Raw genomic sequence first — 14921 nt, forward strand, 5'->3', positions numbered from 1 at the left:
ATTAAGTACTTAACCTGAGGTACCACTGTACTACGGATTCAGTTCCCCAGATAACCTAACCCAGCTCATTTGACCGTTTCAAAACATTGCTTAGAATTTGTAGGGCAGACACTCCAATCAGCCAAATGCATTACACTGCAGATTGATCCTGCACATTCCAAAATGCCACCTGAAAGCTCATCATTTAAATATTAATCCCAGAGAGGCTACTGTAGAACACACACAAAAAGAACAGCAAACACACTTGGTAAAGTCAGGATTTTTTATTAACTTCTGTTATCTGTTCCAAGGCAAAGCAGGGAGCCTTATCTGCAGAGGATGGCCACACCTCCACAGTTTCACTTAAAAAGGTGAAATCTGGTTCTGCTCTAGTCACCTGGAACCTTCACTAATTCTGAAGGCAGCAATGCAGCCTTAATATTACAAAACGTGATTGAAAGCAGACTGCTGTCTTGGGGAGGGAATAAAACCCGTGGAGCTGAGAAGCACACTTTGTGCTGTGAAATTAAGGCTGTTACAGTTCTACTTTATCAATGCTTAGGTTTATTTTAGGAACAAAGGTTATTCTACTCCAGATGTAATTATGAACTTCAAACTCTTGACATCCTATAATTACATTTATTCGACTAAAAAACAATACATGTACTAGAAGTGAAGATAGACACGCCACCCCAAATGAAAATGTTTTGACTTGCAGTCACTTGTGGGCATAGATCAGCACAATTTGAATCAAAGGCAGCATATTTTCCTTGAAAATTTCCTGGATAAGCTGCTCAGAGTTGAACCTTCTGTACACCACTAATTTAGGACAATCTACAGTGAAGAAAATGGTCTGCATTGGTTTACTGTTAACATTTGGATCACTCCTCAATAGATTTTATGTATTTTTCATATGCATCTTCACTCATGAGTTCATCAAATTCTGAAGGGTTATCCACAGTCATCTTGATAAGCCAACCTATGAGCATAAAAGCAACTCAATTAGAAGCAGCAGCAGCACACACAACTCCTTGGAGCGCTAGTAAAATGCTGGCTCTTGACCATAGCAATTTCCATTCATGTTGACAAGCATAAAAGTCTCATAGGAAATAGGTAACTTTTCACTAGTTGAAGGTGAGAATACATATATAAGCCATTCCATTTGTGGCTACAGGAGAAAAGGAGATGGAACTGCAGGGCCTCTCTGCTGACATATCAGCAACTCTTGGCTCTCCCTTTCCTTGCAATCTTTTCAGAATGGTCATAAAAAGAACTCTGGACCTAAGAAATAGTGCTGAGTTTGCTTTGCTCCTCCTCTCTCCCTGTCCCTTTTCCATCAGCCTGAGAGTAGGGACTACCTTATCACTGATATTTATAAAATGCTTTGTGAGCATTTTTCAGCCGATGAATGGGATAAAAATGCTTTCAAATAAACCTCACAGCCGCAAGCACAAGACAATGCTAAATGAGTTCCACTGTTATCCTTCCAACTCAATGATGCTGGAAACACTTTTGCAAAGTTAAGATGCCTCCCTTACCATCTTGGTAGCAAGATTTGTTGACAAGTCCTGGATTATCAGCAAGGGCAGTGTTGATTTCCGTTACTTCTCCTGTGAGTGGGGAATAGAGTTCACTAGCAGCCTTCACACTTTCCAAAGCACCAAACTCATCTGAAATACAGAATTGAAGAGAGCAAAGCATTTAATTTAGAAACTGAATTAACTGGGCTTCGAGGAAGTTGAGAGCTACTTTGCGCTGCCACAAGAATTTTCTAAAGGCAGGAAGCTCCAGTGTTGAAAGATTAGGAATTCAGGTAAATAATAATAATAATAATAATAAATTTTATTTATATCCCGCCCTCCCCAGCCGAAGCCGGGCTCAGGGCGGCTAACAACAATAAAACAGCACAAACAACACTTTAAAATCATTCATTATAAAATTAATTAATTCAAGCCACTGGCAACCATTGGGCCAGAGCTCTGCGAAGATTGCCAATGGAGGGAGTCAGGCTGTGCCCTGGCCAAAGGCCTGGTGGAACAGTTCTGTCTTGCAGGCCCTGCGGAAAGATGTTAAGTCCCGCAGGGCCCTGGTCTCTTGTGACAGAGTGTTCCACCAGATCGGAGCCACGGCCGAAAAAGCCCTGGCTCTAGTTGAGGCCAGCCTAACTTCTCTGTGGCCTGGGACCTTCAAGATGTTTTTATTTGAAGACCGTAAGTTTCTCTGTGGGGCATACCAGGAGAGGCGGTCCCGTAGGTACGAGGGTCCTAGGCCGTATAGGAGCTCAATTTCAGCCTAGGTGATGTACACCTTTACTCTGCATCCAGTGCACTCCCTATGTGAAGCCGTGTACACATTCCGTTAGCTACGATCCTGTAGTTTCTTGAGAAATATTTCATTTTGATGTGTTTTTCCCCAAGCCAGCTTTGATCCGATTAGAAAAACATAAGCCATAAGAAAACAGCCACATCCCCTCTCCATCCATTAGTGCAGACAGACAGCAGGCCACCTGGCAACACATCCAACTGTACTGATGTGTGCAATAATGATGTGCAAATGTGGTTTGAAATGCAGCAGGAAAGAAACAACACTACTTTGTTTTAAAGCTGGTATAATGTGTACACAACATTAGAGAGGAAAAACTATGTTTCCTCTCCCTCTTTACAAGAGTGGAGGCTATGAAAGGAGAAGGCTTAGATCTCAGTGGGTTAGATCCGCTTGCGTAAGCAAGTCCAAAGATGTAATTTCCAACAACAGGTCCCCACCTACCCCACCCCAATTCCACATGACCAACTTTCCAAAGTAATGATCTTTTAAAAGTTGCTTGTGCCATAACACTGGAGCTGGGGAAGCAGAAGGAACCTTTTATTCAAAGTCCTTAAACACACACACATACACAAACAAACAACTTGCTATGCTCAAGCTGTTGAAAAATACCTAAATTAGCCTTTGGGGTTCTAATCCAAGAAAGACGCTACCGTTTAAATCAAAATGCATTGCTTTCTGTCAATGTTGCAATGTGTTAAAAGTGCCAAAAAGTAAAGAAAATCGCTTACCCTGTTTGTTCAGCTTTGTTCCAATTTCTGGAAGACTACAATAAACAACGTCTCCTAGTGCTTCCTGAAATAAAAACATTCAGACATCAGCAAGAATTGTTAACTGAGAAAGCTATCGAAAAGTTGGAATCCCACCCCCCGCCTTCCCCTTGGCAAGAATTTAAGCAAGGAACCAATGCACCACGTTATAATCCACACACCCCAGAAGCTGGTGGCACTATTCCTATTGCAGTTCCCAAAAACCATATCAAACATGGGCTGCAAAGCTTCCCACACCTGTCTCTGAATACACTTTAGTCTGGCAAATGAACTGTATCACAAACAAGTCATAAACATGACTGATTTCTCAAGGATAATATAACTGGCTTCTCATACACAGCAAAGTCAAACTGGAAGGTGATGAATGAAGAGAGAAGCAGCTGTGGAGTCTCTCAGCCACACCAGTTTAGGAGCACCTGAGACACACAAAGACCCATGTTACTACCATCCAGCCACTTACAGCTGTTGTTAGGGAAGGACCAGGCCCCCCTTTCCCAGACTACCTTTGTGTGTGCATTATATTGCAGCAATTGCTCCAACCTCCCTCTTACAATGCAACAAGGAGAGCAACACTGGTTGCTGATTTTGCCACTGGGCCTGCTCCAAGCATCTTGTGTTAATTCATAAAGCCCTTACACAACTTGGTACCTTAGGGACCGCCTGATCCCTTGTACTCTGCCTTCATCCCTGAGACCCTCTGATCATAGAATTGTATAGTGGGAAGGGACCATGAGGGTCAGGTCTCCCCCGCCTGCTTTGTAGAACTGTCTTCCATGTCGAGGTTCAGCAAAAACCGTCCCTTCTTTCAGATATCTTCCAAAAACTGCACTGTTCAGACAGGCCTTTACTGTAAGAATTTTTGTTTAAGCCAACCAGCATCTACTGACTTTTAAATGTTTTATAGAGAGCTAGAGACTGATTTTATTTAACCTGTTGCAAGCTTCCTTGTTCTGCTGTGAATTCCAGCCTAATGGTTGCCATTAATTTGATTTGAATTAATTTTATAATGAAATGATTTTAGAATGTTGTATTATTTTATTGATGTTAGCCGCCCTGAGCCCGACTTCGGCTGGGGAGGGCGGGATATAAATAAAATATTATTATTATTATTATTATTATTATTATTATTATTATTATTATTATTATTAGAGTTTGGATTTGATATCCCGCCTTTCACTCCCCTTCAGGAGTCTCAAAGCGGCTAACATTCTCCTTTCCCTTCCTCCCCCACAACAAACACTCTGTGAGGTGAGTGGGGCTGAGAGACTTCAGAGAAGTGTGACTGGCCCAAGGTCACCCAGCAGCTGCATGTGGAGGAGCGGAGAAGCGAACCCGGTTCCCCAGATTCCGAGACTACTGCTCTTAACCACTACACCACACTGGCTGTGTGTGTTATTACTATTAATGTTCAAGAAAACAAACAAACAAATAATTAATTAATAGGTTGTGCACCAGGCATATCTAGGTTTAGATAAGCAAGAACAATGAAATACCACAAGATCTGTGGATGGGTTAAACATGGCCATAACTTTACTGGTTACAGTATCTCTGGCTTTGGCATAGCATAGCATAGGGCAACCCCTGCCAACCGGTTACCCTCCAGCTGTTATGGACTACAACTCCCAAGAGCCCCAACCATGGGTATAGTCCAAAACAGCTGGAGGGCACAAAATTGTCAAAGGTAGGCATAGGGCAAGGATCTGCCTATGTGGCAGTCTGTCTGCTGGTTAAGGATGGGTGAATCCATCAATTTTCTCTCAGTTTTTCTGAAATTTAGCACTCCACATTTTTATATCAGTTTGCAATTTTAAAAAAGTCCTCATGAAAATTAATCAGCATTTTAGCACAAATTTCTCCTAATTTCTGTATACTATTTTTTCTAATCTACATGTTTTTGCAAAGCAATATTCCCTAATATGATGCATTTTCTATGCTATTTTCACCAATACAACACGTCTAATTATGCACGCTTTGCCCTAATTTTTTGACACAATAAAATTTGGCCAGGTGCTTTTGGGCAGTAAGGAAAGCCTTTTCAAACAGCTGCCCTTTATTTTTACAGATGAGGAATGGAGGAACTTTTCAAGGATGCCATGAGAAAGCTCTGCTCTGGGTCTTGCGCAAGTTGCAACCAGCCAAGATGGATGCAGACCAAATGACACTTGCAGTCCCAATCTCATTTAAGAAATTGCATGGTTCCTATGCAGAGAGCAAAGGTTCAAGTGCTATCCATCATCACCACCACCACTGCAAACGAGGCAATAAATATATAAGCAGGGTAGTAAACATTTCTATTTCTTAGACTCCAGCACACACACAGCCATTTTGTTGTTGTTCTGTCTGCAAAATCATAGACCCTACTGAAATATTTAGGTGCATAGGGAACTAACCAAGCACCTGGGGATTTTCCAACCCCTGTTACAAGGACGTATTCAGCCCCATAAACGCATTAAAAAGTATTATCAACAATTAAACAAACAAAAAGCAATAAATGCTTTGAGCCAAGGTTCCCATTGAGTCCTAAGTGTAAGACACAGAGTCAAAGTGCTGAAGGGAGGAGAGGATGGTTTAAAGTGGCCAATAATGTTGGAGTTCCAAGTCTACAATTTGGCTCTACATGCAGAATAGGCAATAAAGGAGCCAAAGACCAAGGCCAATAGAAAAGGCTGATAGATGTCAATTTTGCAGCACAAAGCTGAGAGAGAGCGAGAGAGCGCGTGAAGCAGTACCTGTGCAAAGTTGCTGATTCCTACGGTTCCAATACTGTTTTCAACTGTTATCCATTCATGCTTGTCTGTGAATCGACGGGCTGAATGAAGCAAACAGAACATTTCAATACACCTTCCTTTCTCTAAACACATTTTTGCCTCAATGTTTTACCTTAAAAAGCATCAACATAAAAAAGCACTTGATTTCCTAGTTCCAAGTTTGCAAGGAGGAATTAGAAAAAGATAGCCTGCTTTCCTATTTCAAGTACAGAAACCCCCCAAAAAACCCACTCCCAAATCCAAACTGTGCATCAATTTCATTCATTCATTCACCATTACATTTATATCCAACCTTTCCTCCACGAAGGTAAAGGTGGTTTTATACATAGTTCTTTCCCCTCCATTTTATACTCACATCAACCCTGTGAGGTAGACTGGGCTGAGAGACTGTGACTAGCCCAAGATAACCCAGTGAGCTTCATGGTCAAGTGAGGACCAGAACCCAGGTCTCCCAGGTCTTAGTCTGGTAGAGAGACACATCTCCTACTGTTCCAATTTCAGAGGAGGAAATTGCACAGCAGTGTTCAGAGTGGATGAGTCTTTTTACATGGGGCAGAAGTAAAAGATCCAACATCCTGAGCCATCCCAATCTGCAGTCTGGTAGTCTTAGAAACGATTTGCCACATACTATTTCAGTACATTTGATTTACCACATATTATTTCTGCAGTGGTGATTTTTATTATTGTTCAGGACTACACACCAGAAGTCCTAAGGAGTGAAGCTCCTTTGGATAATGTCCATCTATGAATTATGTTTGCACTTCCCTGAAGTGAATTAAAACCAGCGCGAAAAGCTGGGATTCCAGTCAACACACCACAGTCAAATATCATAAAATAACCCACAGTGCTATAAATCTGTGGGATGCCTGGACTCCCCTTCTAATTCTGGACCCCCTTTCTAAATCTGGGGTGCCAAACATTGAACTTAGCCTGTTAAAAAAGCCACCTTAAAAAAAAGCCAGGCTGCTTTCCTGATGAAGTAATTGCCTAGAGAGATGGACCATTAGAAGACCACAAAGAAATGGTTGATCAAAGAGGCTATTCACAGAGACTCTCTGGGCAGCAAAACAAATGGGAAAATCCCCTCCTGAGGTGAGAATGAGTTAGCAGAGACAAAAGCCCAGTTTCAGAAGGGAGGGGCACAACTGCGGTGGGCTTGCGGTTTGGCAAGCAGGAAAATAGAGGCCAAGTCGAATGTTTGCTGGCAGTTTTTGGCTCCAACATGGCAACCGTGAGAGGAACAGGAGATCTGCTCCTGCCCCTATGAGAGAAGCAAGAGACCCCCTTGGAGTATAATGCTGGGAACTTCCTCTATCTAGACTCAGGTTGTAAATATGTGTAAATAAACCATATATGATCAAGATGCCACAGTCTCTTCTGCACCTCACTGTCCCAAAGGAAACACAGACCCTGGGCAAGCACGCCTAGTACCCTTGAAATCTCACACCACTCGCACAGAGTCCTTTGCCCAATCTTGTGTGAATATAAAGCTGTGCCTCCCCTCCCGGGACCCTCTCCCTAAATCTTTCTCCCCCCTTTTCTCCACCATGAGCAAGCACAACTTAGTGGTCCCACCAATATGCATACACCACTTGAAAGAGGTTCTGCAGCACAATCTACCATTCAAGTGAATATAGGGATGGCAGGGCCTTTTTCAGCCCAAGGGCTGCACTGCCTTGTGGGCAACCTTCCAATTGGGTACAAAAGCAAAAGTGGTGTGGGCAAGGGATGCAACTCTTACCTTTGTACAGTAGGCTACATTCCAGGCACCAGAGGTTTCCACATAAACAGCCCTGCTCCGTCCAGGCAAGCAATAGGAATTATCAGAGTTCAAGGACACATTACAAGCAGGTAATAGTACAGAGCAGGGCTGGTGTGGGATGCGGCCTAGGGAAAGGGTGTAGCCTGGAAAGAGTCCTGAAGGCCATACCGAGAGGCATAGAGGGTTGCATTCATCCACCTGGGCCTGAGGTTACATTAACAGTACTGTGGTGTAAAATCTCATGACCCTAATTCCATATGCCTGCTGCAAAGAAAAAAAGAAAAGAAAAAAACCCTCCATCCTCATCTTGCAGAATTTAATCTGAGAAAAAAATGAGGGTGCATAGGGAATGACAAGCAATGCAATAAATTACTATGCCGCACAGCAACACAAGACCCAGTCCAAAGAGTCAGATCCAATCAGAGTGGGTGTGTCACTGGATATGAATGGCAAACTAAGCAAATGCTGCAATAAAATTAACCCTGTACGGACAACAGTGCTTCCATGGAAGTTTATTAACATTTATGGGGTAATGAAGGAATGCAACCCTGACCTCTATTCTTTGATTAGGTCTTGGGCATGCAGGAAGCATGATTCAAATCCTGCTAGGGTAAAGACTGCATAAAGGCAGCCCATGAGCCAATAACAGCACAAACGCTGTACTGCACACAAGACAGATTTTAAGTTTGAACACCCATAGCTGGGTCAACCAAAGCAATCCCTTCCCTCCTGCCTCAATAGGTTAAATATCCCAATAATTAAATCCTAGGCATGTTACTCCGAAGTGAGTCCCACTGTGTTCAACAGTGCTTACTCCCAATAAATGTGCTCAGGATTGCAGTACTGAAAAGCTCCATCCTAACTATGTCTACTCAAAAGTAAGTCCTATTGAACTCAATGGGGCTCACACCCAGGTGTGTTTAGGACTGCAGTTTTTGAGGCTCTGTACACATTTAACTGAGGGATGCGGGTGGTGCTGTGGGTTAAACCACAGAGCCTAGGACTTGGCGATCAGAAGGTCAGCGGTTCGAATCCCCATAACGGGATGAGCTCCCGTTGCTCAGTCCCTGCTCCTGCCCACCTAGCAGTTTGAAAGCACGTCAAAGTGCAAGTAGATAAATAGGTACCACTCTGGCGGGAAGGTAAAAGGCATTTCCGTGCGCTGCTCTGGTTTGCCAGAAGCGGCTTAGTCATGCTGGCCACATGACCAGCTCTCCTGGCCAATAAAGCAAGATGAGCGTCGCAACCCCAGAGTCAGTCATGACTGGACCTAATGGTCAGGGGTCCCTTTACCTTTACTTACACATTTAACTCATATCCCCCTACCCCCCCAAAAAGAACTTCAGGAACTGTAGTTTGTTAAGGGTGCTGGGAATTGTAGCTCTGCTCAAACTGCAGTTCCCAGGATTCATTGGGGACAGGGGGTGTGCTTTAAATGCATGGTGTGTAGCAGCAAACAAGCTGCAAATCTATGACCGGCTGCTGGTGGTATACGCCACTTTGAACTTAAGTGAGGTAAACCCGCACAAGTTTGGGCTGCCCAGCTGCACTCTTAGGCACGCTTACTTGGGAGTAAGCCGCCCCTCGATTCTCAGGGGCTTCCTTCTGAGAAAGGCACGCGCAGCCTTGGGTTGCAAAGCAGTAGCAGCAGCACCCCCTCCCTCCACCCAACGAGAGCTCCTCCGCAGCTCTCATTCATTGCAAAGAGCTTCCTTGCGCAGGAGAGCTTGCCTCCTGACCGGGCCCCTTGCACTGCACCCTCCGCCGCCCGCTCCGCCCGCTCCTCCGCCCCGTGGCCCCACGGCGCCCGTTCATCCCTCTCGCTTCCTCTCCTCCCCGCCGCGACTCACCGGCGAGCAGCAACGCGGGGCTGGTGCTGAGCCTCCGAGCCGGGGCGGCCTGGCTGCTGCTGCTGCTATTGGCCCAGGCGGCCTGGGAGCAGCCGACTAAGGCGCGACGGGGCCTGGCCAAGCCGGCTGCACAAGGTGCAGCAGCGGCGGCGGCAGAAGCCGTGCCAGGCCCAACCCGCCGCAGCGCTCGTAAGGCCGCCAGTGCCACTGCCATGGCGGGGCCGCTGCACAGAGACGCGGCCGGGGCCAGAGGGGACAAGCCGGCGAGGGAGGCGGCGGCGGAGGACAAGGGGGAGGCGGGCCTTTCGGAAGGGGGCCTGGCTTGGCCTGGCCGGCGAGGAGGAGGAGGAGAGTGCGGGGGGGGGGGGGGACGTGCGGGAAGGGGGTTGCCGCGGCAGCAGCTGCTTGCTTTATTTTACTTTAGGCATTTATTAACCGCCCATCGACCGTGTCCTCTGGGCGGCTTGCAAAAAAGAAAAAGTGGCGTGTTGTTGTTTTTTAAAAAGTAACAGTAAAAAAATTAAGAGCAGTAGCATTTAGCACAAAGCACCCCAGAAGGAAGAGCCAACACAAGCAGTTCGTCATCCGTCTAAAAGCTTGCTTCAAGCGATATAAACACTATTCTGACAAAACCTTAGGAGTTTTGTTTTTACTCTCGCCGGAAACAAGTTAGAGGAGTGCATCCCATAATAAGTGGAGGAGTGGTACTTTTTGTACTTTAGGAGCCCATCGTGACAAGCTCCATAGAGCCCTGTTCCCTCTAATGAGAGTCCCAAAATGCAGATAGCTGTGTGCCGAAGAGCAGTGTGGTGTAGTAGTTAGAGTGTTGGGACTCCGAACTGGAGGACCACGGTTCAAATCCCTTCCTCAGCCTTGAAGCTCACTAGATGACCTTGGGCTACTCCGTGTCTCTCAGCTTACCTGCATCACAGGCTGGCAGCGGAGGATAAAATGGGGAGGGGGAGAATCATGCACTTAAGGAAAGGTGAGATATAAATGTAATACATGAATAAATAACTAAAAGCATATAGCATAATGGCTAATTTATTAGGAGCAGCTAAAGTGCAATCTAATAATGCACTTCTCTGGGAGTTAGCTACATTGCTTACTTCTGATTCCATAGGTTCAGCCATTAAACACACACACTTTAAACCTCCAGCCAGTTGAAATGCAAACTGTGTGTGCAATCAATACATGTCCTAGCATTATTGTTTGTGTCTTCCTATGCTCTGTGGACACCACTTCCTCAGTTAATGTTTTAGGACAACTCCGGGTTAGCAGAGTTCTCCACACCATGAATAATTTTATACATTTCCAAATAAAGCATTTTCTAAGAATAAATTATGAATTGAACTGGTAATGATTTTGTAATTTGTTATAAACAATGAAGCTGAACAACGCTTTGGATTCTTAGCTTTTATTATACTACACTGTGGAATAAGTACAGAATAAAGCAGTATGCATAATCAAGCAAGCATCAGTTCTATAGTTCTGTCAAGCACTCATTTTCATATCTATCAGTACAGAGTTAAGGCCAGTATCTTAAGTACAATTATTGGAGAGCACATCAAGACCTCAGTCAATGGAAGTAATCCTGCTGTCTGCCACAACATTTCACAAACATGGAAGCCACAATATCTAAAGGTAGCTGCAACAGATGTAAGTTGAAGTGGTTAAGAAGCCCAGTTGTTAGTTGCTCATCACAGGTTCTTCTAGTTTCTTCTCACAGGCTGGTTTATGATCAGTTTTACATTTTATTCCAAGGAAGCTGCAAATTTTCTTCAGCAGTAGGTCAACAATCTCTTCCTCTTCAGAAGCCTAAAAAGCACACAGAGACACACACAATACAGTTTGTATGAGTATAGATATAACAGTGAATTGCATCCTGGGCTTGTGTAGAATTTGTGGTGATGATGATAACTACAGGCAGGAAAAAGTAGAACACAAAACAGTCATGTTAAACATTGTAGTAGCACACTGCAGTAAACTGTATGTAGTGTGGCCAGGGGGATATGTGAATTTCAATGTTAGTAGATTGTCAGCCCAACTACGGTAAACCTGCTGATTAATGTGCATGTGATTAGGCTGCAGACAGATACTGAAAATTACTGCCAAAAGAAAGGAAGACAAACAGGAAAATGTATTGGGGGGTTATTCTTAATTCTAGTTCATAGTTAGCAAGCTCAATCACAAGATGAGGTTTGGACAGCACACTGAGCCATACCGTGGCTTAGCTTAGTGCAGGAAGGAGTAAAAAGACTAGGGAGAAGCAAAATGGATTACTGTGTCATGTGAACCAGGCCAGGGCCCCACACTTAATGCTAACACCATGGTTTAGTCTCATGTGGATGAGTTGTGACGAGTCCAAGTAAAGAATTGGGCTCAGACTCTCCCCTTTCCTCCTCCTGCACAGCCAGTAGGCAGAGATCTACAGATGTTTGTTCTGTAAAAATTATCTGTTTGTTTTGTTGTATGAACCAGGAATCCTGGCTTTAAACAAACCAGTTACTTAAACAAACCAGCATCACAATCCACAGTTTGAAACTGGCTTGTTCTGAAATTAGTTGTATGGCAGGTTTCCTGGTTCATAAAACAGGACAACATTCTTTGAAAATGAAAGTAATGGGAGGAGTGGAAGGGGAGCAGGCAAGCCTGATGTCCATGTACAGTGGTACCTCAGCTTACAAACACATCAGGTTACAGACTCTGCTAACCCGGAAGTAGTACCTCAGGTTAAGAACTTTACTTCAGGATAAGAACAGAAATTGTGCGGCAGCAGCGCAGCAGGAGGCCCCATTAGCTAAAGTGGTACCTCAGGTTAAGAATAGTTTCAGGTTAAGAATGGACCCCCGGAACGAATTAAGTTCTTAACCAGAGGTACCACTGTACGTAGTACTAAACCATGGTTAAGTAGTGTTACATATGAACTCGGCCTGTGCAGGTCCTTGATTAGTGGGATCTACCAGTATACATACATATGTACAGACCAGGGCAGATGGCATCCTTAAATGTGGAAATTCACATATTACTTCTGTGGACAAACCTGATAATGTTTCTGTTCCTCACTGAAAGCGACAAGGATCACAGAAATGAAGAGATTCAACACCACAAATGTCATAAAAATGATGCAGGAGCCAATTAAGAAGGAGCCCAAGATAGGATTGTAGTCCAAGACCTGAAAGAGACATATATGTTGCAATAAGGGATATTGTTGTCTTCTTCAGGGAAGAGAACATTATTTTCAGGGACAGTACTTGTGAATTATTTAAACAATTCAGTTTGCTGGTGTCTTGTGTAAGCATCATGTTTGCCCAAATGCACTCTGCCTTAATACTGAAGAGAGTGCTTCCTTGTATATTTTGAGGATAAGTAATGCTTAAGATATGTGTTGCTTTTTTTTATGTACAAGTTATACTACCGTACTTCAGTGGGAGCAGGGGGTAGCATTATGAAAAGTAAAAAAAAAAGTGTTTCCTCTTGCCTCTCCCATTCCAATGTGACTTTTGCTCCTCCTTTTCCACCACCCTCACCTGTCCAAAGGTCTCTTCCTGCTTAGTCAACTTTCGTCCTTTCTTCCCCTTTATACCCAGAACTGCTTTTCAAAACCCCAAAAGGTGATTTCGCCTTTACTGCTTTGCTCAAAACCTTGCCCCATCCACAGCCTTTCCCAACTTGTTGCCCTCCTGATGTTTCGGACTCCCATAATTGCTGACCATCAGCCATGCTGGCTGGGGATGATGGGAGATGGGAATCAAACAAGGTTGAGGAAGGTTGTCTTATGATAACTAGGGATGGGTGAATCTGTACATTTAATTTTCTCTCAGTTTCTCATTTTTCTCTTCCTAAGTTCGGTTTTCCACATTTCGCATTACAGTGGTACCTCAGGTTACAGACGCTTCAGGTTACAGACTCCATTAACCCAGAAATAGTACCTCGGGTTAAGAACTTTGCTTCAGGATGAGAACCGAAATCGTGCGGCAGCGGTGCAGCAGCAGGGCAAGGCCCCATTAGCTAAAGTGGTACCTCAGGTTAAGAACAGTTTCAGGTTAAGAACGGACCTCCAGAACGAATCAAGTTCTTAACCCGAGGTACCACTGTAGTTTGCATTAAAAAAAAAAAAAGTCCTGAAAATTCACCAGCATTGTACGGCATTTCCCCCCATAATAGACACATGTTTATATGCATTTTCTCCCTAATATACACATATTTGCAAAGCAATGTTCCCTAATATGATACATTTTTGAATGTTACTTTTGCTGATAGATGCATGGCCATGCACACTTTACCCTAGCATTTGCTTTTTGTACAAATTTATTGGCTGGAGAACGGCATTGCAAAATATAGATAGTTTAAGATGGGGTTGGCAAAACTATGCGTGTGGATGGTGCTAAATAAATAAGGCAACAGATATGTGGTTCATTTAATTTAATTCAACCTTAGTTACAAGGAAAAAAACCTCCGAAGGATAAACCATACCTCTTCATAGTTGAAGATTCCAAGCTGAAGACTGACCATTGTCTCCGCAGAATCAAACAGGGTCTTGTAAGAGTTCAACTTCCAGCCGTATATCAAGTTTGTCTGCAAATTATAAAAATGGGAGGAAAACAGTTTCTCACCCAAATCACAAGGCCAGTTAGCAAGTGACAGAGATGACTGCGCAGACTAGGTTCTCCATAATACACATGGTTAATTTTCTGCTGAGACACAGGGTGTATTGGAGCGGTTGGTGTCTCTTTACTGCAGAGATGAAGGTTTAGGTTAAAGCTGAGGTTGCAACTGAGAAATGAGCCCTGCTTGAAAACATAATTACTGTTGCTGCCAGTTGCTTTCACAAGCCCCCTGCGCTTTAGGCCTCAGCTTCGGCATATGTTTAATGCACTCATACCACTTTAAGAGTCATGACTTCCCCCCGAAAGAAACCACCTTTGGGTTGTAATTTGTTTCAAGCTGTTTTTAATGTTGTATTTTAAGTGGCTGTAACCTGCTCTGGGACCTTAGGGTGACGAGTGTGTAGTAAGTTGAACCCATTGTCACCATCCTTGATATCTGGGGCTGATGGGAATTGTAGTCCAACAGCAGCTGGAAGGTACCATTTTGACTACATCTGTATAACAGACAGGACTCTAAAAAAATAGGAGCAAACTAATCCAAATTATGGAGGGTTGGTAGGGGGCGAGAGGAGAGAGAGAGAGAGCCAGAAAACCAATTGGGAATAGATGGAAGACATGGGTACTCACCGCTATGGAGTAGGCAAGGAACATGATTATAATCACAGTTGCAAATCCTGATATGTCCCCCCAGGCCCTCCTCAAGGTTGAGGTGATCATGTTCAGCTTTGGGTTCAGCCGCAGGAGATGCCAGAGTTTCACAGTGGCAAGAAGAACCAGAAAGGCAATCAGGTAGCCCAGAACTGCATCAACAGTCGCTGTCTGGTTGAAGCTTGCAAACCTGAAGGAATATGGGAATCGTT

The 14921-nt window shown here is 44.0% G+C and overlaps 2 protein-coding genes across 2 annotated transcripts in view; both read right to left on the reverse strand.

Annotated features, from left to right (window-relative positions):
* Nucleotides 1-248: 248 nt before the first annotated feature.
* Nucleotides 249-9905, reverse strand: GCSH (glycine cleavage system protein H). Its single transcript, XM_083453506.1, has 5 exons — nucleotides 9452-9905; nucleotides 5801-5880; nucleotides 3033-3096; nucleotides 1518-1649; nucleotides 249-958 (listed from the first exon to the last, which is right to left on the reverse strand). The coding sequence occupies exons 1-5, from the start codon at nucleotides 9663-9665 to the stop codon at nucleotides 861-863; spliced, it is 588 nt and encodes a 195-aa protein (XP_083309632.1). The 5' UTR covers nucleotides 9666-9905; the 3' UTR covers nucleotides 249-860.
* A 947-nt stretch (nucleotides 9906-10852) lies between these two features.
* Nucleotides 10853-14921, reverse strand: part of LOC310683086 (polycystin-1-like protein 2) — a 47023-nt gene continuing 42954 nt past the window's right edge. Inside the window, exons 40-43 of the mRNA XM_083452609.1 lie at nucleotides 14689-14899; nucleotides 13928-14029; nucleotides 12495-12626; nucleotides 10853-11269 (exon numbers count right to left, since the gene is read on the reverse strand). Coding sequence (XP_083308735.1) covers nucleotides 11141-11269; nucleotides 12495-12626; nucleotides 13928-14029; nucleotides 14689-14899 — 574 coding nt within the window. The 3' untranslated portion in view covers nucleotides 10853-11140. The remainder of the gene's footprint in view (nucleotides 11270-12494; nucleotides 12627-13927; nucleotides 14030-14688; nucleotides 14900-14921) is intronic.

The sequence above is a fragment of the Podarcis tiliguerta genome (assembly GCF_965153285.1).
Source record: "Podarcis tiliguerta genome assembly, chromosome: 8".
NCBI lineage: Eukaryota > Metazoa > Chordata > Lepidosauria > Squamata > Lacertidae > Podarcis > Podarcis tiliguerta.

What these genes read in the sequence shown, in the direction of transcription:
- GCSH (XM_083453506.1), bottom strand. Translation starts at nt 9,665, where the DNA reads ATGGCAGTGGCACTGGCGGCCTTACGAGCGCTGCGGCGGGTTGGGCCT. An exon ending in CCCCGCGTTGCTGCTCGCCG is followed by an intron (nt 5,881 to 9,451) that starts GTGAGTCGCGGC and finishes TGCTTCATTCAG; the next exon opens with CCCGTCGATTCACAGACAAG. An exon ending in CAAATCTTGCTACCAAGATG is followed by an intron (nt 959 to 1,517) that starts GTAAGGGAGGCA and finishes TTATGCTCATAG; the next exon opens with GTTGGCTTATCAAGATGACT.